A 21,603-nucleotide genomic window follows, 5' to 3' on the forward strand; every position below is an offset into this window, starting at 1 on the left:
TTTGTAGAAATAAATGTCGGGCAAATCTGCGAATTTTACCTTTCATCTGCAGCAGATGTGTTTAAAGAAGTTTGTAAATTATTTTCATATGCTGATATTCTTATCATCATGTCATCTCGACCTGTCGAGGCTAAAAACCTTGAAATAAAGACAAAGATTGTGTATTATTCGGCCGAATTATTTAGTATGCCCTTACTACATTTACCTTTCAATGCACGAATGGACTATGAGGCAGGGAAATTTATGCCCATATACAAGGCACGGTCAGAGCGACATTGTGGGGATTTATGCAATTAGTGAAATGCCTTAAAGAGGAATTTATACAGCTGTGCAGGTGAATGAGTGACAATACGTTGAATATATTTCAATTTCACTAAATTGCAATTGCTTCACACCGCAAGATAGCATCATGGAGTGGCTGTACTTTCTTCCGCTGTTTGTGGCGCTCGCTTTTTCCGCAAATCCTGAAGGTAAGTCTCTTTAAAGCATGGTTTTTGCTTAGGGTGTAAAGAGTGATTTTAGATTAGCTCTTTGTATATGTATATCAGTGTTGTCACACCCATTAAAATTGGGATCATTCTGTTCTTTTTTTATCTTGAAAAATTATGAACTTTGAAATGAGGTGTGGGAAAATATTTTGAAAGCGTAGATAGGGAGTTTGGAATTCATTAGAGTGGTTAGAAAAAAAAAAATTAACTTCCATACGCTAAAAAAAGAATATTGGCTAAGTGATCGTATTGAAGAATAACAATTACTTTTTGATCGTTTCGTGTGTCCAAAAGAAAAACGGGTAAAAAACGAGATAGTCATAACACTTGGTTCTACTGTATTTGTTCATAAAGGTATTTTGTTATTTCTTTAAATTAATATGTACAGTTCTTTCTTCTTAGAGAATGCTGGTGTTCATGACCCGGATCTGTTTGAAGGGGACATGATCCTAACAGCTGAACAGCGCATAGCGGCCAGGCTGGGACTGGATGTCGACAATCCATTTGGAAGAGGTTCAACTAAAGGCAAACAATGGCCTGGGGGCTTGGTGCCTTACGTCATTGACTCTGAACTTGGTAATTGTTCAACTATTAAGTTAATTTTCTTTTACTCTGTTACTAAAGCATTTCTGACAACTGAGAATCGTAAAAGGTTTTCTAGCTTTTGGCTAGCTACAGATCAGTTCCAAGAGGTATTTTTAGCTTTTTTAATGTGTCTCTGTTTCAATTCTGTTTGACACTGAGAGGCCAACGAAATCAGCAGTAACTTAAGTTACTTTAGTTTAGTTCAGTTTAATTTACTTTACTTTACCTCAAATCACTTTACCTTACCTTACCTCACCTCACCTCACATCACATCACCTTCCCTTCCCTTCCCTTCCCTTCCCTTCCCTTCCCTTCCCTTCCCTTCGTGAGAGTGGTTGCTTAGTAATCTGCCGTATGTTTTGAAGGCGTTATGCTGAAGAGACTAGAGATTGCCCAAGACAGCAATTATTTCCATTAAATTAGCCATGGTTGTTTTAAAAACTGACTGGTGTATTCCGTTGTGGTTTACTGTTAAAATAGAATTCCCAGTGAAGGTGCAATGTCTGAAAGGTTTGAAATCCTAATCTGAGCAATGTTTTAAATATTTTGCTAGTTTTGTAAGAAAACAAGGCGGTTCTGTTCGAAAAGTGTTCAAGTGTGGCAAATGAACTAATTAATAACAAGGATTATAAATATTATGAAAATAAACATTAATAAAAAGGACAATATGTTTGCAACTGATTTTGTTTCTAGCCCGGCATCCGAAAGCCTTGGCGGCCGTTAATGGCGCAATTTCCGAATGGACGAGCAAAACTTGCATCCGATTCAAGAAAAGGACAACTGAATTTGCTTTTGTAAACTTTAGACGTGCATCAGGCGGGTAAGCATAAACATAAGTATGAAATGATAATAAATGTATTTAAAAGCTGTGTAAAACATGTTAACTGGAATATTTATTAACTGCCATTAGACCAGTTGTTGGAAGCTCCTTTTTTATCCGGGCGGTGACGATAGTTCCCTTTCCCTTTTTACGCTTACCAAGCAGGCTAATCTGGTATTTTACCTTGTTTTATTTTCGTAATTATATATTACATAGCAAATTTTATTATATATACAGCGAGAATTTTGGGGAATAAACCTTGCAAATAAAATTCTATATTTGCTATATCTTCACATGTGAAACAAGCGATACGTCCAATCAGCTTCGCGTATAGCTTTCTTCACTTATGAAAAATATAACCAATCAGCATCTAGTGCAGAACGACTCATCCAATCAGAGTGCGAGAACTCAAATGAGTTCCAATGAGGTGGAACAAACAGCGAGCGTAAGTTTGCTCTCGACGGCAGTTTATGCTTTGAAAACATTGCACAAGTTGTGTTGCAAAACTCTCACTTATTATGGAAAGGCAAGCTAACAGAAACATGCTCAGCAAAACCTAAAGAGTTCAGTAATGACAAAAATCATTCTTCAAAGGCGGAATGAAAACAAACCAGAGTCGATAAGTGAAAGCGAAGACAAGACTTTCTTCAGAACTTACAAAGCATCAGCGGACTTTCTAAGAATATTCAAGCACTCTTGGGATCGCCTTGGTAAAGTAAATTGCATTTTTAAATGTGGATTTACGTCGTCATTATTGTTTAATTAACCGACTCCTTGTGTTATCACAATTTGTTGAAAATTCGCCAGTTGATTCGCCGCCAGTTGTTCATTCGCTTGTGGCGACGTTTCTTCGATGCGATGCGAAACGTTTTGCTTTTAAAATGTAAGTTAACGTATTTTATTTATTAAATAAAGTGTTTGTCTAGGAGAGTTTGTCGCCAGCTATTTTGTGTTTTGATAAATAGCGAATTCGCTTGGAAAGCAACGTTTATTTTGCAGCTAATTTTTCCTCGGGCTGCTGCGAAATTAAACCGTGTAATGTTTCAAAGGTTATAGACCAGAAAAATTCCGTGAAGTTTCCAGTGGCTGAATTCTCGTTAATTACAGCATGGAAAGTGCTTTGTAGGGATTTCATTCATTCGTTGCAAAACTATGGAAAACGAACGAGTGAGCGAAGCGACCTCGTTCGTTTTCCAAAGTTTTGCAACTCTTGAATAAAATTCCGTACGTCGCACTTTCTATGAAGTAATCTATATGCACCATACAAGGGTGAACCACAACCACAAATTGAACCACAACATTTATATTAAAACTGTCAGTTTTAGCTACAGAAGCTAACTTTTGTTTCGTTGACTATTTTTAGATGTTCATCATATGTCGGAAGAACAGGTAGCCAACAAGACATCAATCTAGCTCAAGGATGTTGGAAGATGGGAATTGTAGCACACGAAATTGGTCAGTACAGTCCATAGTTAATATAGGGAAATGGTTAGGGAGCCCGGCAAACATCAAAGGAGCAAAAAAAGGGCAATTTTTTGAAACGCCTTTTTTTTTTTTTTTTTTTTTTTTAACCCCTTTTTTTTTTTTTTTTGGGGGGAACCCCCAAAAAAAAAAAAAAAAAAAAAAAAAAAAAATTTGGGGTCTCCCATTCCCCTTGTACAGTCTTATTTTGTTTCAAAATTGAAGAAATGATTCCATCACAAAACGTCAAATTCTATACCCAAAATATTTCTGTAGGACCAGGGAAACTTCAGTCTGCGCTGAGTCATAGATTGTAAGACTCAATGTTTATTTTGACACAGGTCACGCTTTGGGCTTTTACCACGAACAGTCTCGTCCTGACAGGGATGAGTACATCACAATCATGTGGGATAACATCAGAGAGGGTAAGAAACGCATGTCACCTATGTGTGATCCATTTTATCTATTATTCTTTTATTTTTGCGTTTCCGATGAAATACAATTTTTTTCCGAGGGATATTGTTAATATGCCATTAAATGATTTTATTTCATTTTATTTTAAGGGGTGGGATGATGTACTCTAAAAGTTCCCCAGTACCATAACTTCCATGTACCGCGCCTTGTTTAGCAAATAACATACTTTTGATTGAATTCTGGATTTGATTCTTTTTCTCTTGAAGTCCTTTCTTCAATGTCTTCGTTTCCGCTCAAAAATCGAATATCAAAACCTTTTTAAAGTTTGCAAATATTTCTTATATATAGAGAGACGTTCGTTTGTGTTAATACTTTTCATTCTGTAGTAAACTAAAGCCGAGGAAAAATACCGAACTTAAAATACTCACTTCCGATATGATGATTATAATAAAAAGTATGTAACCACAAAACTTAAATCGCGATAAACGGCTACAAGAAGTGCATGAAGGGAGTACGTGCATTCTCTATATTTGTTTTTACGCTGACAAATGTTAATTTCAGCACAAAAGTATAACTTCGACAAGTATGGCCGAGGGACCATTGATTCTCTGAAGACTAAGTACGACTACGGAAGCGTGATGCATTATCACAGTACAGCATTCACCAAAAATGGAAAACCTACAATTGTTGCTAAGAAACCTGGGGTATGTTATCACTTTTAACCATATCTCTCAGTCGTATTCAAATGCGGAATAAGCCAATCAGAAGCTCTATTTATTTTTTTCTCAGCGCGCGAGCGGGCAAAATGAACCAAATCCTGCAATCTGATTGGTTCCGGGAGCGGGCGGAATTTTCCGATCTTGACCGCGGTCAACGGTACGGGATTCAGTTCCGCGCGAAATCAGTGTGCAGCGAGACGAACGGAACACATGAAAGTTTTGCTCTCCAAAATCGAATAGCTGTTTACTCGAGTTTACCAACCGTTGTTAATTTGAAAGGACTAAAAAGCAGTGGAATTAAAGGCCTCAAAGTTCTTCAAAAGGCGAGTATTTATTTCTTTTTCAACAAAATCGAGTTGTAGTTTACCGTTCGTAGTTTGCCGTCGCGTTGTTTGTGCATTTTGCAATGATTTTCACGCCATTGCGGTAACCTTCAACGCGGTTTTTAGGCTCTTTCTATGAGTCAAACTGCCTTGTTTATCTGTCAAGTTTTGCTAAAGCAGATCACTATTTGCCATCATTCAAGGAAATGAGATTCTTTGATTAAAAACGGACAAATCAATTATCACAATATTGTGCCGTACGTAGACACTACGCATTTCATTCAGTATGACACTGTTTATAAGAATAAAATTCTGCTGGGAAAAGTACAGAGATTATTAATTTGTTAAATACAAGTGTGAATAGCTTAAAATACTGCTTTCCAGTCAAAGAGTATTTTTGAGTCAGAGAAATAGCCTTAACACCCGGTGAGCAAAAAGTATTTCAAGAGAATTTATCGAGAATTGTTTGGGAGCCGACTGAAATCGATTTAAATGTGTTAAGTTTTGCGGCATATTTGTGCTTTATTTATGACTTCATTTGCTTTTCTTGATTCTTTGCAGTGTAAATTAAATATGCTGAACCTTTTTTGAGTACGGTTCATTTTAAGTGAAGCTATTTCATTCAGAATTAAATAGCAAACAGCATTCTTCATTCTTGCTCGTCGATCAAGTCGGACTCAAATTAAATCAAATCCGCGCGTACACAAACAAAGATTTTGCGACACATTTTTCCTTGGTTTCTTTTCCAAACAAATTAAAGTAGAAAAAAATAAAAACGTTATTTGCCGGCCTAGGTCGGTCCGTATTGGGAAAAACTGTATCCTCGGTCTTGAGCACGGCCCGAGGCCGCAGGCCTCGGGCCGTGCTCAAGACCTCGGGTACAGTTTTTCCCAATACGGACCTCCCGGCCGGCAAATAACATATATATCTTGACCTGATATCCTGCGATATCCTGAATGTCTTGGAAAAAGTGACCTACTCCTCACATTATTGCTGCACGTTTCACAACAAAAAAGTTACAACATTACACCTTGAATAAGAACTAGGAAATATGTCGAAGAGGGATTGTTGTGGGACGTTTACAAGAAAGCAGAAGTAAGCTAATTTTTCGCGCCAAATATGGACTCCGCCATGCGCGTCCTACCCGCGGTTGTGCAATCAATCATTAGCGCACTTCGCATAACGTGAATGTTTTCATACACAGGTGTACATTATGGTTGTAGAGTGTGAAAGTTGATTTCTCTTTATTTCCAGGCCAAATTTGGTCAGCGGGAGCGTATCAGTGCAATAGATGCAGAGCAGATGAACCTTCTGTACAAAACACAGTGTGAGGAGGGAGGAGCGGGTGGCGGCGGTGGTGGAGGGGATGGAGGTGAGCAGAAAAACTATGCTTGGATATATCACAGAAACTTCAGTGATATTATTGTTATTTTAGTGCGCCTTGATTCCTGAAGTCATTCCAGTGGACCAAAAAGATTGCGTTTGTTGTAGAGTGAAGTAATTTTTAGAAAAATCACTATGTTTTTAATTTCTAAGACATGCATATGTCTCGATGTGACTCACATCTTCGTCAGTTATAAAGGGTATTTAATAACCCGTTTGAATTAATAAGAACCCAGAGAAGCATGCATAACTTTTGATTACATTCTCAAAAGTTGACTTCTTTTTATTCCTGTTTTTAGGAAGCAGCGGTTGTAAAGACGCGTCATATGGATGTGCACAATGGATTTGCTCGTTCAAACCGGACATGGCAAAGAAAAGTTGTAAGAAGACGTGTGGACTGTGCTGATTTTCTTGTAGGTCATTTGCAGCTGATAATCGATGACTGATGTAGCGTTATATTTCGTAGATGTAATAAAAGCATTAGAAATCTTCGAGTTGCGTCCTTTATGTAAGAAACTCCTTAACGCTAAGGTTTTGATTGTCATTATACATTAACCTGGTCAATTATATCCATAATGGAAAAACAAACAGTCTGTGATGGAAATAGAGGAAGACTTTGAACATTAAGCGCTGATAAATGTACCGCTACAAATTACTTGCCTAGTTTCATTTCTCCCAAAATCATGTAAGATCTATCCTCGGAGACCCAGGAAGTACACAGAAAGTTTGGAGCAAGGACGGCGCAGTGGCGAGAGCGCTTGTCTCCTACAGATCTGGCACGGGTTTGATTCCCGGACCCAGCGTCATATGTGGGTTGAGTTTGTTGCTGGTTCTCGTCCTTGCTCTGAGGGTTTTTCTCCGGGTTCCTCCCTCAACAAAAAACAACCTTTTTCTAAATAATTTTACAATTCGACCTGGATAGAGAACCCGCATGAAAACCTGCAATAGCTGATGTGGCTTTAGCTCAAAATATAGCATTATATTTATTTATTAAAGTTAAACCGGATATACTCGTCGAGACATCAGTTTACAATTAGCAACAGACGAAAGAGCTTAGCTCTATTGTTTTTTCGGGCATATAATTACCTTTTTTTTACCTGTTTATTGTTTACGATATATCCTGAGCAGTTATTCTTGAATCTGCATCAGAATTGTCTCTGATTCGTTAAAATAGAAATAAAGATGAATCAAAGAAAACATGTTGATAAATTCTTCTTACGAAAAGAATGTTCACAAGAATTCCATCATTTTTTAACACTTTACTTTCAGAAAATGTTAAAAGTTAACTGAGTTTACACTATTGTTTAAAAATTTTTAAAATTTTTTTTTCTTCGGTCCCGCCAGGAGGGTATGCCTCAGGTAAACTAAACCTCGACGTCTGTGTTAGCAGCTGCCTAGATTGACAAAAAATAACACTGTCTGCAAAACTGACATGAAATGTTCATTGCAAATTTAGGTAGCTGTAAAGATGAAATTTGTATTCCCAAATCAAAGGTGTCTGAAACGTTCCAGATATGAAGTGATTTTTTTGCTGACTCAGGGTCATTGTTCAAGCACGATTCTCCCGTCGACAAGACTATCTAAAGACTCCCCGAGCTAAAGTCCTTGTAGTCTTGTAGTTAAAGAGCGCGTCACCTACTTTTGTGACAATTTAAAAAAAAAAACAACAAAAAGACGTTATTTGCAGAGTTCAGCTTTAAACCGTAAATATTGAAAAATGTTGGAAGTGAAGGAAGGATGACAGGAGAGTGTGACGTGCACACAACTGGAATCCTAACATCTGTTTCCTAAGATCTGTCATTTCGTCTCTTCCAACACCTATCTCTCTCTCTTAGGTTTTGGTCTTTTTTTAGCTTCATTCGATTTGAGTAATTGATTTTCATTACTTACAAGGCAATGAAAGAAATGTTGCAATAATTTGTTTATCATTACAAATGTATTGAGTGGTGAAAGCTATTCTTTCATAGTGCGTTGGACAAATGCTGTGCAAACATTTGAAGTTTGTACTGAGCCGGAGTGGAGACTGAAGACGATGTATTTAAATAAGTTGTCATCATTCTTTGACACCATTCCAATGTACACAACATCTTCAAATAGAAGTTGAAAACCTCAAACACAGGAGCTGACTCAACTTTAAAGGTGCGTTGACAATATTATCAATAAAATCACAGCCACTCAGTTGTTTTTTTATACTTCATTGCTTCATTTTGTGAAGAAGCATCATGAAGTGGGTTTGCGTTCTTTCGCTGTTTGTGGCGCTCGCTGTTGCCGAAAATCCTGAAGGTAAGCTTTACTTCAACTAAAAAAACTTAAATTGTCCAAGGTGCCGAGATTTCAACTGCGGGTAGAGTAAGTGCGTGCCTCTTTGTTGTAAAAGACACACTCGCCAACATTGGTTAGCTAACCCTCCTTCAGAAAATGAGTAAATCAAAACGTTCAATACTGTTTTTGAAATATTATGAATACTGAAAGTGGGATATGAAAAGTGTCTTTTTTCCGTCATAAAAGAATGAAAAACTAAAAAGATTAGTAAATACGAAAGACAGAACTACGTATCAAAATCGTAGTTTTGGGTGAAAAGGAAATTACTGAAAAAGAAGTGAACAAAACTGAAATGAAATTAAGTTTGAAATTTTTTTTAACTAACTTAATTATCAAAATGTTAGGAAAAGTGGTTTGCTTGGGTTTTAAAAAAGCATTGGCTTCTTTTTTTCTTAGGGACACTGATAATGGGAAAATGTCACCAAAAATTCCATCTTTTCGCAGTTGTTATTACAACCATGCCAATCAAAATTTGTCATCCTTTTTCTGGTGTTTAATACTATACAAAATTCGGCAATATGAATTATTACTCCTCCCTCCCTCCTTCCTTCCTTCCTTCCTTCCTTCCTTCCTTCCTTCCTTCCTTCCTTCCTTCCTTCCTTCCTTCCTTCCTTCCTTCCTTCCTTCCTTCCTTCCTTCCTTCCTTCCTTCCTTCCTTCCTTCCTTCCTTTCTTCCTTTCTTCCTTTCTTTCTTCCTTCCTTCCTTCCTTCCTTCCTTCCTTCCTTCCTTCCTTCCTTCCTTCCTTCCTTCCTTCCTTCCTTCCTTCCTTCCTTCCTTCCTTCCTTCCTTCCTTCCTTTCTTCCTTTCTTTCTTCCTTCCTTCCTTCCTTCCTTCCTTCCTTCCTTCCTTCCTTCCTTCCTTCCTTCCTTCCTTCCTTCCTTCCTTCCTTCCTTCCTTCCTTCCTTCTTTCCTTTCTTCCTTTCTTTCTTTCTTTCTTCCTTCCTTCCTTCCTTCCTTCCTTCCTTCCTTCCTTCCTTCCTTCCTTCCTTCCTTCCTTCCTTCCTTCCTTCCTTTCTTCCCGTCAATCATTAACGTGGCTGTCTAACGTCTATCTTCTGTCTGTCTGTCTGTCTGTCTGTCTGTCTGTCTGTCTGTCTGTCTGTCTGTCTGTCTGTCTGCCAGTCTATCAGTCTCATTGCCTGTTTGTTTATACCCTAGAGAATGCTGGTATTGATGACCCGGATCTGTTTGAGGGAGACATGCGCCTAACAGCTGAACAGCGCTTGGCAGCCGAGATGGGACTGGATGTAGACAAACCACTTGGAAGAGGTTCAATTAGAAACAGAAAATGGCCTGGCGGTGTGATGGTTTATGTTATCGACTCCAGTCTTTGTAAGTATTTTGATGCGATTTTTAGCCTCATATGTACATAAAAACATCCTTAAAATAACTCACCGGCGAAATTGTGTAGTAACTTTTCCAGGATTTAATTACAATCACATCGACTAAGCAGCTTACTCTGTCAGACATTCAATGTATCTTATTAGACATTTTTGTGTGTAATCTCTTTGTATACGTTAACGAGTCGCAGTATTTAGCGAGCCCAAAGGGTGAGTCAATATACAAATGAAGATTGAAAATATATATGGGTTACTGACTAAGAGTGAGGTCAAGATGGCAGGATATTGGCCAAGTTCTTTTTTTGCGTGTTTATGGACCTCGACTTCGTCTCGGTCCATAAACACGCAAAATAGGAACGAGGCCAATATCCTGCCTTCTTGACCGAACAAGCTTGGTCAATAAAGGATTTATTATATGACTTTTTTCGAGTACTGAAAAGGAAGCCAGTTGCATGCACAATCAATGGCGCACGCTAAAATCATTTCATTGGTTTAAAAGTTTAACGAGTGACTGTCAAATTCTTGAATGAATCGAGACGAAATAAAACGACGCTACAACAGCGAAATTTACCTCTTTTTAACCCTCAAAAGGATATTGAAATGGCTAAAATTGCAAATCAACGTTGGGTTTGAAGCCTTAAAACAAGAATGTCCATTCCATCTGGCCGCCAGCTTTGGATTATTGGACGTTTTGCAGAGTATTTGCTCGCTTCAGACGCTTTAGTGGTGCAAGCCTGCCGTCACGGTGACACGAGCTGAATATTGTGATTGTTGAAAGCGTTTGGGACTTATAAATTCACGGGAAGAGCTTGAACTTTCCTACATCATTGATTTAAATGTTCGACCCGACCTTATTCGACGTGAGCGTTAGAGGCTTTGGTGAAAAGATGTTTTAAAAGCTTACATTGCCTGGTTCGCCGTGCCGACCGCTTTCTCTATCAAGATTTACACAAACGACAAGTTTGCCAAATTCTTTATTCTTCAGGTATGTCACTGTCAGACTTCTCTCCCTTTTCCGCCGAACAAAACCGATATCATGTCTTCAAGTCGCTTTGCGTTTTAATTTTTGTATTTATAGCTGGTTGTTGTGGCAAATATAATTCACGAAATTCGTTAACATTTGTTGTTTTTAAAATTAGTTTGTTCTCGTTCGCTTCAAGACCTATTTCTTTGTAATAGGACTCTCTTTCGCTAGAAACAGGCAGAAAATATTTGTGTTGTTTCGGTAAATGGTTTCATAGCTCAAGTTTACGACGGAAAAGCTTTTTGTAGTAGCGTCGACGGAGCAGAAAAGTTTTTTTTTGCTTGAGGGAACACAGCGGGCGATCCCGAGCGGTCAAGATGGCTCCATCTTGACCGCTCGGGTAGCCAATCAGAGCACGCAATTCGTTTCATCTTGACCGCTCACGGAGCTAGTCATATAATAAACAGCGATACTGCACACTAAATTCTTTGACAAGTTATTATTTTATAACCTTTTCTTTTCCCGAAGTTCCGACTTTCCGCTATAAATTTTTAAATTTTTAATCCTTAACTGCAATTTTTATCTTACACCTACTTTTATTATAAAATTTTATATTCTGTTGTCATTTATTCGTTTATTTATTTATTCATCTATGTAGTACAGTTCTTTTTTCTTAGAATTTAAGTGTAAATATTTTTAACTTTATGTAGCTTAGATATATTTTAATGTAAATAGTGTCCCCAATTAGTTTTTTTAACGCTAAATACCTCACTGACACTATAATAAAGTATTTCATTCATTCATTCCACTTTTTTGATATTTCGCGCGGTCAGGAGGAATGAGAGGACTGCATGTAGCCTGTGTCACCGGTCTAATGGAGTACAAATTATTTGCACTCGAGTCTTCTAATGATTTAATTAACTTCTAACTTCCATTTCACGGTGGGGCCAAACCACCCCCCAAATGTGCGATTTGTAGTGACTAATTTAGCATTATTTAGCATAACGGTAATTGTATGAGGTATTTCTTCCCCAAATTTGGCAAGTGAACAGAGGACATCAGGCAAATTATTTTGATCTCATTATTGACATGAAATGTCAAAATATGACGTCACAATTGATGACGTCATATCATACTCTTGATTTAAAGTTTTTAATTTACACCATTTGTTTAGTGCTTTCGAAAGAGCACATCAAGAGGAGTTTAAAACTGAAAACCGTTTGTTGATATCATAAAAATTCTATGAGATATGACATTCTGAACTTTGAAAAATGCTTGGCCAAAAAATGGGGACCCCCCTTGGGTAATTTTGCCAAATTTGAGCTGTTTCTTGGTGCCCACGATTCTAGTTATGCTGCAGATTGGATGTCCTACATGACTAGAATACGAATAACAAAAAAACTCTGAATAAAACGTTTTCCTACCAGTGTTAGTCACTCAAAACCAGTTTTGTGACGTCATAATCGTGACGTCATCAATATTTTTGAGTGCGTATAGTAGCGTTTTACAGCCAAAAACTAAAAATCTAAAATGATACGATTTTTGGTAACACCTAGCATTCTATTTTGCCAAATTATTAGACTTTATTGATTAAAATTGGAAAAAATAAATCAAAGAAATTGATTTTAGAAGAAAAGTATGGTTCCGGGGGACTTTGAAATTTCTTTAAATTGCCATAACTCGAGAAATATTTGTTGTAGCGAGAAGCGGTTTTCGGTGTTTAACTCCTCTAGCCAAGCCCTTTCAAACCACGTAACTTTCTTTTCGAAATTAGAGAACTTCCATAACACGTTTTTGTGACGTCATTAATTATGACGTCATAATTTGACTTTTTGTGTCAATTGTAACAAAAGATTGAATTAGATAACAACCCAAGTTCATCCGCCCAGTTTGGTCAAAAACCATAGAAAATAAGCAAAGTTAGTCTAAATGACCCTTTTTGGGGTCGTTTGGCCCCACCGTGTTCTGTCATTGTCATACTACATAAGGTTAATTTTTGCCTTTCCCCTCTTAGCTGGTAGTTCTCGAGCTATGTCGGCCATTCGAGGAGGAATGCAGGAATGGACGAGTAAAACCTGCATACGATTCAAGGAAAGGACAAACGAAGCAGCTTATGCAAACTTTAAGCTTGGTGGAGGGTAAGTTGTATTTTATTATATAAACTGCAGTGGTATAGTGAGTGGTAGCAAATCGAGAAAAATAGTATCTCACGTGTGGATAAAAATGATATTCACACATGTGTGATATCATTTTTGACCAATCAGTTCGCAGAGTTTGCCGTGTTTCAATGCTCAATAAGCCAAATTTTATTGATATTAGGTTGAAACATCTTCGGATCTTCCTCGGCAATCTTCGGAAAACTTCGGAAATTTTCGAAAAAGTTCGGAAAATGTTCGGAATCATTCGTACGACCTTCGGACAACATTTTGAAAATCTTCGGAAATTTTCGGAAAATGGTCGGAAATCTTCGGGAAATCGTCAAAACATCGTAATTAGTAGGTTTATATAATAAACAGAATAATACATGGTTGCTTGGATAAATGAAATTTATCTTCTCGTATTCAAAACCGATATCTTAATCGTTCGCGCAACACTTGACTCGAGTGATAAATTTCATATCTCCGCGCAACCATGTATGATCCTCTATATGTTAACGTATACGTAAAAAAACATTATATATACAAAGTGGTACTTTGTACGAGCAGATGGACTGTTAATACATCGAAATACAAAATAATTCATTTTAAAGTCAGCATCGTTCAACTGTAGGAAGCGTAAAGTTATCTTTCAATGTTTGTACTTTTTTTTCCCCAGGTGTTCATCATATGTGGGGAGAACTGGAGGCAAGCAAGATATCAATCTTGCTTCAGGATGTTGGTCCAAGGGAATAGTAGCGCACGAAATTGGTCAGTGTAACAGAAAACGAACGCACAAACTATTGCCGCTTAGTTTCTGTATAGGTCAGAAAGTTGCGTTTTGACGTGAGGGCGTGCTTGTAAGAGCGATATCATATGAGCGCTTCTTTTTAAGTGTATATCAAAACTAGCAACAACAACAACAGCAAGAAAAATAAACAAACATCATCATCATCATCATCATCATCATCATCATCATCGTCATCATCGTCATCATCGTCATCATCATCAACAACAACAACAGAACAGTGAGGCCGTGTGCTCTAAATATAAATTTATTTCCAAAACGCTCAGGATAACAACGGCACGGGAAGGAGAAGATTGCTAAATTGGCTAATCTTCTATAAGTAGAACAATGGCTCTGCACTTGCGTTATATTTTGATACATTTCTATTTCTTTGCCGTTTTCTGAAAGAAAGAAAAAAAAAATCCCGAAACTACAACCGCAGCGTGAACTACAACGGCCAATTTATGAAATTTTGGAATTGAAATCTCCTTTTTACATTTTCAGTTAGAGGGTATCTCTGACACCGATTATAGACAAACTGAATGGATGCAGATTGTGACGAAATTTTAATGAGTAAAAAAGATAAATATATATATTTTTTAAATTGGCATTGTCCTCTGCGTTGCTAACGAAGTTACTTAAACTCCTTAATTTCTGTTCTGAAAGAGACATCCGTTATGTATTGTTTCTCGGCCGAAGCATGCGATTTAATTGGAGAAGTAGAGGTATTGATCGAGGAAAGAATCTTTAGCGGAGTACGGACGGGTTTTAGGTTCGCTCAGCACCAAGAAGGATTCTACGCACTCTCACTAGTCAGACTGAGACTTTATCCCTTTTTTTAGGTCACGCCCTGGGCTTCTTCCACGAACAGTCTCGCCCTGACAGAGACAATTACGTCACAATCAAGTGGGAAAATATTAAGACGGGTAAGTCGGGCACGAAAATAGCAACCGATTGCATGAGCCCGGTCATTTTATGATCCATGTTAAATTAATGCATTGAGTGTAAAGTTAGTTAAGGAAAGAATTTTCCGTTTAACGGTCTCACATATTTTAAACCTACCTTAGAATTTTTCGTAACATGGCATGCTTCTATCACGCCCGCAGTGCATTTTAAAGAAATATGTACTTTATTACAATATTTCACATTTTTTTTAGGAAGGGAGAACAATTTCAAGAAGTATAGCAAATCAACTATCGACTCTCTTGGAACTGACTATGACTACCGCAGTGTCATGCATTATCGGGCCACGTCGTTTTCAAAGAACGGACAACCTACCATCGTCGTTAAGAAATCTGGGGTACGTTAAGTATGGACTGGTTACTATTATTTTATTAACATACCCTTGACAAGCAAGGGCTGTTTAATGACATTTCTTCTGAAATTATTGGTAGTTATCATCGCGTTTCACGATGTGGGCCATTCAGAAAATATTAATACGATTTACGAAACTGTGTAACACGTTACAATTTGCTTTCTTGTCCAAGCCGTTGCTTAAAGATCTGCACTTACTTGCTTATATTTTTTTACTTTTCTTACTGCAACCAATCACAATCACATTGTAGTAAGTTAAGCAAGCTCTCGTAAAAAAAAATGTCTAATTTTCTTGTTTAAAATATTAGAAACACTTGATGGTCAGGGGAGCTTTCTATTTGCACGGAATTTCGGTGAGAATTTTTTGGCAAATGGAACAGTGCAAATCTTCTCATCACGTTAACGGAACGGAAAGGGCTGTTCCTTTTGAAAATTCCTGTTTCGATAGAACTGCGAAGAGCCTGGGTCCGAAAAAAACATGGTGATCGAAGGTGAAACTTTTCCACATTTAATATCTTCCTTCTTCATGAAGCCTTGAAAAAAGTTCAAGTGAAAACCCTCGCTCTAAGAGAAGAAAATCTACACTCGACAGGAATTTGGGATAATTCTGAATCGATTTGACAGATAAATTTTAGCGTTCTTAGGTTCAGTTGCTGACCTTGCTCTGCGAACGAACGGTCTGGTTGTAGCAAATGGAACAGTAAATTTCCGGTCACACCAGGAAAACGGAAAAAGAGGAATACCTCTAAAGGTATTCCTTTTTTCCGAAACATTTCCTGCGGAAAGGCCCGTTCCATTCAAATTCCCACAGAAACAATTGGTTTTTCCATTTAAAAGGAAAGCGCTCCAGGTATATAATTCTTGTAAGCTACTTTAAAATTTGTCAAGTACAAGTCATCATTTTCTAATTTTAATTCGCAGGAAACAATTGGTCAGCGGAAAGGTTTAAGTACAATTGATGCCCAGCAGGGAAACCTTCTGTACAAGGGAGAGTGCGGCGGCGGCGGAGGAGGAGGTAACTTGTGTTCAGTCGTTCTTTTTCAAGTCATGTTGTCATCGGATTATATGCGGGTGGATTTCAATTTCTGGCGGCAGAATAAGATATAATGTTTCGCAACGAACTCGCATTGACAGCTAAAGGTGGTAATAAGAGACAGAAGTTTATCGAACAAGGAATGATTTCTAGCTATTCTAAAGTTATGTAGATATTTCGACCTTCTAAGAATTAGAAGATGCATTCCAAGTAGGAGGTTTTGCTTTATAAAAGAAGATCAAGATTCTAAGATCGATCGAGTTTAATCACTATTATATGTGGACCGGCGGAAAGATGTTTCAGCTGCTTAACTTACTCGGTTAACTGGAATTCGGATAACTCCAATTCCCCGCTAACTCGAACCTGAAAATTCGTTTCCCGTGATCAAAACTTACCCCAAAAACTCGAATTCTGGCTTTTTTGCAACTGGCCACGGATGCCCACTGAAATATCCTATCAGCTCTTTTTGTCGTGTAATAAGCAATTATTGGATGAAGCAGAGTACGTATGAAATGAAGAATTGTGCAGATATAATTCTTCTTTCATCCGAAAGCCGAATTCAATAATTGCTTTATTATTCATTTAAAATGTGTCCAGAGCTCCAAATCCACAAAATGAATTTAATAGGGCTTTTACAGTGGGAAAAGTACACAAATACACAACAACGTTCGCTGTGAAATTCGATTTGTAAAACTTCAAAAACTCGGTTACCTTCATTTAATTTCTTGTCCTTTATAGTGTCGATATTTAGCACTTGCCTGAAGTGTCAGGTGTCAGGTCAGGACTAAGAGCGTAGCGGTAATTCGCAAGAGCCGATCAGAAGCACGATCTACTGTCCTGATATCCTACGATATCTGATATGCCACCATATCATGGTCATATATTTTCAAGTAAAGTAGCGTTAACGTACGATAAATTGAAGTGGTTTTATTATTCCAATTAAACAAAACCTCGTAATATAAATTTAGCAGGTGTTTTCCGGTCGTTAAAGGAGAAAACCTTTCCCTCCAAAACTAAACTTGAGCGCGCTGCCGCGCGATGTTTGCCGGCGAGTACTGAAACATTTAGACTGAAACAATTGAGTCGCTGTTTTCAAATTTTTTTGCTAAATTTTGATTTTGAAAATTTAGAAATTAATTCTTTAAACAAAACAGTGAAAGTGTCAGAAGTGGACCTTGATAAAAGTGTTGAAGACCACAAAAAGTATCAATGGAAACAGGTTAACACAATTCACACTACGTACCTGGCAAGCATGGGTTCAACAGAGCGATTAATATCACCGGATTTATACCTAATCGTACCTTTTTGGTACAATTCGGCTCATATCAGACTCATTTAGTCTCGCCTGATATGCCGCCGAAGCGTACCAAAAAGGTACGCTTTTGATCAGGTAAAAAAACTAGACCATTAGGAAGTAAGGAAACGTAGGGCTGTATTATCCAAGAAAATACTCCACATTTGCTCGCCTGATATCATGATCAGTTCAGTTCAGTAAAACTTATACCATAAAATTACCGGAAGATAATACGTTTGAGTTTTGTTTTCTATTTCTGTCTCACAGGACCAGAAACATTGCCTCCTACAGCACGACCAACCACACGACCAACAACACCAGGGGGTGGCGGAGGGGGAGGAGGTTGGTGATAATATAATATTTTGCCAAAAAATCATTGTGGTTGTCGCTTACGAGAAAGACATCACACACCTTACTACTTTATTGTCCCTTCATTGGACTGAAGAGATAGAAGAGATAGGGGTTAGGAAGTGTTGGTGCTAATTCAATAGTAACCAATCCGGCTCTTAATTTTTTTTGATAAACGCTTTGGTCTTTCAAGGAATTTATGTGTTCACGACAAATTGTTTGGCTGCACTCGTATTACTCAAATTCGGTTTTCTTCTGGATTCTTAAAATCACTATTGAAGAATTTCTGAGAACATAAAAAATTTTGGTATAATATACACACCATGAATGTTTATTGCCATAATTTATTAGCTTCTCATTTCTTTATCTTATAGGAAGCAATTGTAAAGACACGTTCCTCTGGTGCCGGGTTTATGACTGTCATCATAAGGAATGGGCAAAAAAGAATTGCCCAAAGACCTGTAACATGTGTTGACCTGCCAAGCAAGGTGAGTCTAGGCAAGTTATTGTCTGTAGTGAATTACGAGCCCTCCAGTTTTGCGCTCACTTAGACTTTCAGCTGTTTCATTAAACTTCTTTTAAACATGTTATAACAAACCCGAACGTTAAAGTCATTACTTATGCACGAATATGATCAACAAATGAAGAAATTGAGGATAAAGATACTTTGCATTTCCTTTGACTGCAAATATCATAAAATAGTGCTATCTTAATAGATGGATACATGCCCATTTTATATGACTAACAGTGTCATAGATTACATGATATTGGTTGTTTTTAAAAAAATTCTGAATCATTTATAGTAGGGTAAAAGATAAAAATACTAAGGTAAATCTGTCGACAGCTACACGAACAAACGTTTATCTGCAATATTCCTTTTTTAATTTTCTTTCTTCAAATCTTGCAGGTTGTTTGTATCCGGAAATTCACCATTAATGCAGGTGTCGATGCTGAGTAAAACAGAATACAAAATAAAAAAAATAAATAAAATAAAACTATCTATTGCGTCATGTGTATGTTATAATTATATTTCAGAAACCTTTGAAGAAGTAACAAAACAAGCATTATTTTCTAGTACCGGAAGAGTTATTCCCGCCAAATTTTCTCCTGAACGGTTCACTGAGCTACTTTAACATGCTTCAGGGACAAATTGTAAACAGAGACTTTCTTCTTGAAGCATAGGGCAGAATGCGTTGACATCATTAATCATTCATAATCTGCTCACAATAAGAGAAGAAAGGACTCAAATTGGTCAAGTAGCGTTGATAAAACTTGCTTTGGCGCTTTATAGAAGTCAAAATCTTAAAACCTACGCACGGCTTTTTGAAGAAGAATGATGTACATACAATTTAAGCCTAAAATGAAGAGCATGAAGCAAGTGAAAGGACTATGTTTTGAAAATACAGCAAAAACATTTTTGAAAGTGATTTTAAGAACATTTTACACTGTGGCGAGAAGTTTACGGACGTCCACCGGCGTCAACTTCATACAATATTCGTGCGGAAAGATCATGACTCTTCGCGATCAAAACTAGCTTAATCAAGATTTGCGTATGCTCGTAACCTTTATTCAGTTTGAACGCACAGAGTCGTGACATATCACTTCGACTATGCTATCGATCGCTTCGATCGATAGCACAGTCAGCGATTGAGCGTTGATGCCGGCATATAGAAAACATCCTTTTAATTCACTTTCCGACTGCTTTGATTAGGCGAAAGATAAAAAGCATCCTTAGACGGAACCCAAAAAGGTTTTATTATACAGATCTCCCGCTCATATTTTATGTACTACTTAGAGGGCTTCAGGGGAACGGAGCAACTACAGTGCCAAAAATGTGAAATAAATTCGCTGCTTCTTGTAGATTTGTATTTTACCATCATTCATGTTTTCAGACAAGACTAGACAACGCTAGGTTGCAGCAGTCAACCTGAACTAACGTTTTCACTGGGAAAGCTTACACACTAATTGCTTGGAACCAGGTTTACAAATATCAATAAAAGGGAAACAAATTATAGGTGACTAAACAGACGCAACTGCTATCTACAGAGTCCAGCTGGAATATCATCAGATCATACATGTCCGTTGTATTTGAAAAGGAAACTCAGAGGATGAAAGGGGAGTGACAAGAGGGGGGGGGGGGTTGATCTTGAAATCATTTTTTCTGTCATTCATTTCCTTTCAGCAAACGTTTATCCACATTTTTTGGGGGCGCAGAGGGGTGGCGCAGTGGTGAAAGCGCTCGCCTCCCACTAACGTTGCCCGGGTTCGATTCCAACCCGGTACCATATGTGGTTGAGTTTGTTGTTGGTTCTCGTTCCTGCTCCGAGGGTTTTTCTCCGGGTACTCCGGTTTTCTTCTCTTCATAAAAACCAACACTCCAAATTCCAATTCGAACTTGGATGCACGTACACGTCTTTACGAGCTCCCGAGCTCTTCTGTGTCATTTTTTTTTTTGAAGAACGTGTCGTTCTGTGTCATTTTTTTCTATCTACCAGTTTAAGTTCATCTTTCGGTTGATGTCCATCACAGTCGACAGTGTGACCTATACAAGGCACACAGTTGCGAATATTTGCAGTTAATTCGTCTGAACAAACCTGGATAAGTGTGTTTACCACGTCTGGTTATACGTTTTAGTATAAAGACGACAACAAGACGGATTATTCGTCTAAACGAACTATCTGCTTATTAATAATAACAATAATACACGAAGAATTTGTCGCAGCAGAGCTGATGTGGTAGTGTCTTAAAACTACACATTTAAAATATTACAATTACAAACACATTTAAAACATTACAGTAACATAGCCTTTTTATATGCTATTTTCATTTAAGACACTCTTTAAGCTTCCCAAGGATTCCTTAACTCGGGCCTGAATACGGGCCCCGTATTCGCAAAAGCGATATTAGGCCCGGTTCAGACGCCGTACTTTTCATGAGCCTAACTCAATTCGAATTCGGACAAACACAAATTGACAAAAGTACGCCACTTGATTCAGACGCCGTCCTTTTTGGCCGTTCCGAGGCCGTTCCTAATAATTGAGGTAAACTGCTGGCAAAATACATTATAATAATTTATGAATTAGGATCGGCACATGAAAAGTACGGCGTCTGAATCAAAGCCGTTCCAAAGGCGTTCCACAGGCGAAATTCTCGGCCAAGCCAGCCGGGAAGAACGGGTGAGCCGTTCCAAATTGAAATAGCCGTTCTTATTTGATTCAGACGCCGATCTTTTCATGTACTTAATTCGAGGAATTAGGTTCGGCTCATGAATTGAAAAGATCGGCGTCTGAACCGGGCCTAACTCGCTTAAGGTCGCGGGGGACACCTTAGGCTCATCATTATGCATTTATTTAAAGCGTATGCACGATGTACAACGACTGACATCGACAACTTTACGAGATATTTTTGACTGGACAAAAATATGGGCGCGTGCGCGTGATTTGTAAAAAAATCCCTGTTTCTTTGATATTTTAACCAATTTAAAACAACACTTAACGATATCAGGTTCATATTTGTAGGAAGTCTTTCAGCTTATTTTCATTTAAATTTGAATATTTCTGCAACTCAGAGTAATCACAAAAATATTCGGCGTAAACAATCGTGTCCTATTTAAAAACGAATTGTTCTCACCATAAAAGCGTGGAATATAATTACCATATTTAGATCTCTCCTTGACAAAATGATCGTATTTAGGTCGGGACACCTTCGGAAATCTCAAAGTTTGGACTTTTCCGACAATTTTGTGGCAGAGAATACAGCGCGGATACAGAAGTTTATGACTTGTCACTACAGATAGGTATACTATGAATACTGTAGTGTGTCATTACAGAAGCGGAATTTTAAAAGAGCGCTAGAAGTCATTAAATTCAAAT

At 37.8% G+C, this 21,603-nt stretch overlaps 2 protein-coding genes across 2 annotated transcripts; both read left to right on the forward strand.

Moving 5' to 3' along the window:
• The first annotated feature begins 389 nt into the window (after positions 1 to 389).
• On the forward strand, positions 390 to 6,684 carry LOC144653773 (zinc metalloproteinase nas-15-like). The gene is made up of 8 exons (XM_078513872.1): positions 390 to 470; positions 891 to 1,064; positions 1,767 to 1,893; positions 3,257 to 3,348; positions 3,696 to 3,779; positions 4,330 to 4,472; positions 6,065 to 6,182; positions 6,493 to 6,684. Exons 1-8 carry the CDS (start codon positions 410 to 412, stop codon positions 6,597 to 6,599), a joined length of 906 nt encoding a protein of 301 aa, XP_078369998.1. The 5' UTR covers positions 390 to 409; the 3' UTR covers positions 6,600 to 6,684.
• Positions 6,685 to 8,376: 1,692 nt separating this feature from the next.
• On the forward strand, positions 8,377 to 18,727 carry LOC144653768 (zinc metalloproteinase nas-15-like). The gene is made up of 10 exons (XM_078513868.1): positions 8,377 to 8,476; positions 9,675 to 9,848; positions 12,835 to 12,958; positions 13,635 to 13,726; positions 14,585 to 14,668; positions 14,900 to 15,042; positions 15,978 to 16,071; positions 17,651 to 17,725; positions 18,106 to 18,219; positions 18,639 to 18,727. Exons 1-9 carry the CDS (start codon positions 8,416 to 8,418, stop codon positions 18,204 to 18,206), a joined length of 948 nt encoding a protein of 315 aa, XP_078369994.1. The 5' UTR covers positions 8,377 to 8,415; the 3' UTR covers positions 18,207 to 18,219; positions 18,639 to 18,727.
• The last annotated feature ends 2,876 nt before the right edge of the window (positions 18,728 to 21,603 follow it).

The sequence above is a fragment of the Oculina patagonica genome, chromosome 5 (assembly GCF_052425735.1).
Source record: "Oculina patagonica isolate OP01 chromosome 5, crgOcupat, whole genome shotgun sequence".
Taxonomy (NCBI): Eukaryota; Metazoa; Cnidaria; class Anthozoa; order Scleractinia; family Oculinidae; genus Oculina; species Oculina patagonica.

Coding starts and splice junctions, on each gene's coding strand:
- LOC144653773 (XM_078513872.1), top strand. CDS start 410: ATGGAGTGGCTGTACTTTCTTCCGCTGTTTGTGGCGCTCGCTTTTTCC. Junction 471..890: donor TTTTTCCGCAAATCCTGAAG/GTAAGTCTCTTT, acceptor CTTTCTTCTTAG/AGAATGCTGGTGTTCATGAC. Junction 6,183..6,492: donor CGGTGGTGGAGGGGATGGAG/GTGAGCAGAAAA, acceptor TCCTGTTTTTAG/GAAGCAGCGGTTGTAAAGAC.
- LOC144653768 (XM_078513868.1), top strand. CDS start 8,416: ATGAAGTGGGTTTGCGTTCTTTCGCTGTTTGTGGCGCTCGCTGTTGCC. Junction 9,849..12,834: donor TGTTATCGACTCCAGTCTTT/GTAAGTATTTTG, acceptor TTCCCCTCTTAG/CTGGTAGTTCTCGAGCTATG. Junction 17,726..18,105: donor GGGTGGCGGAGGGGGAGGAG/GTTGGTGATAAT, acceptor TTTATCTTATAG/GAAGCAATTGTAAAGACACG.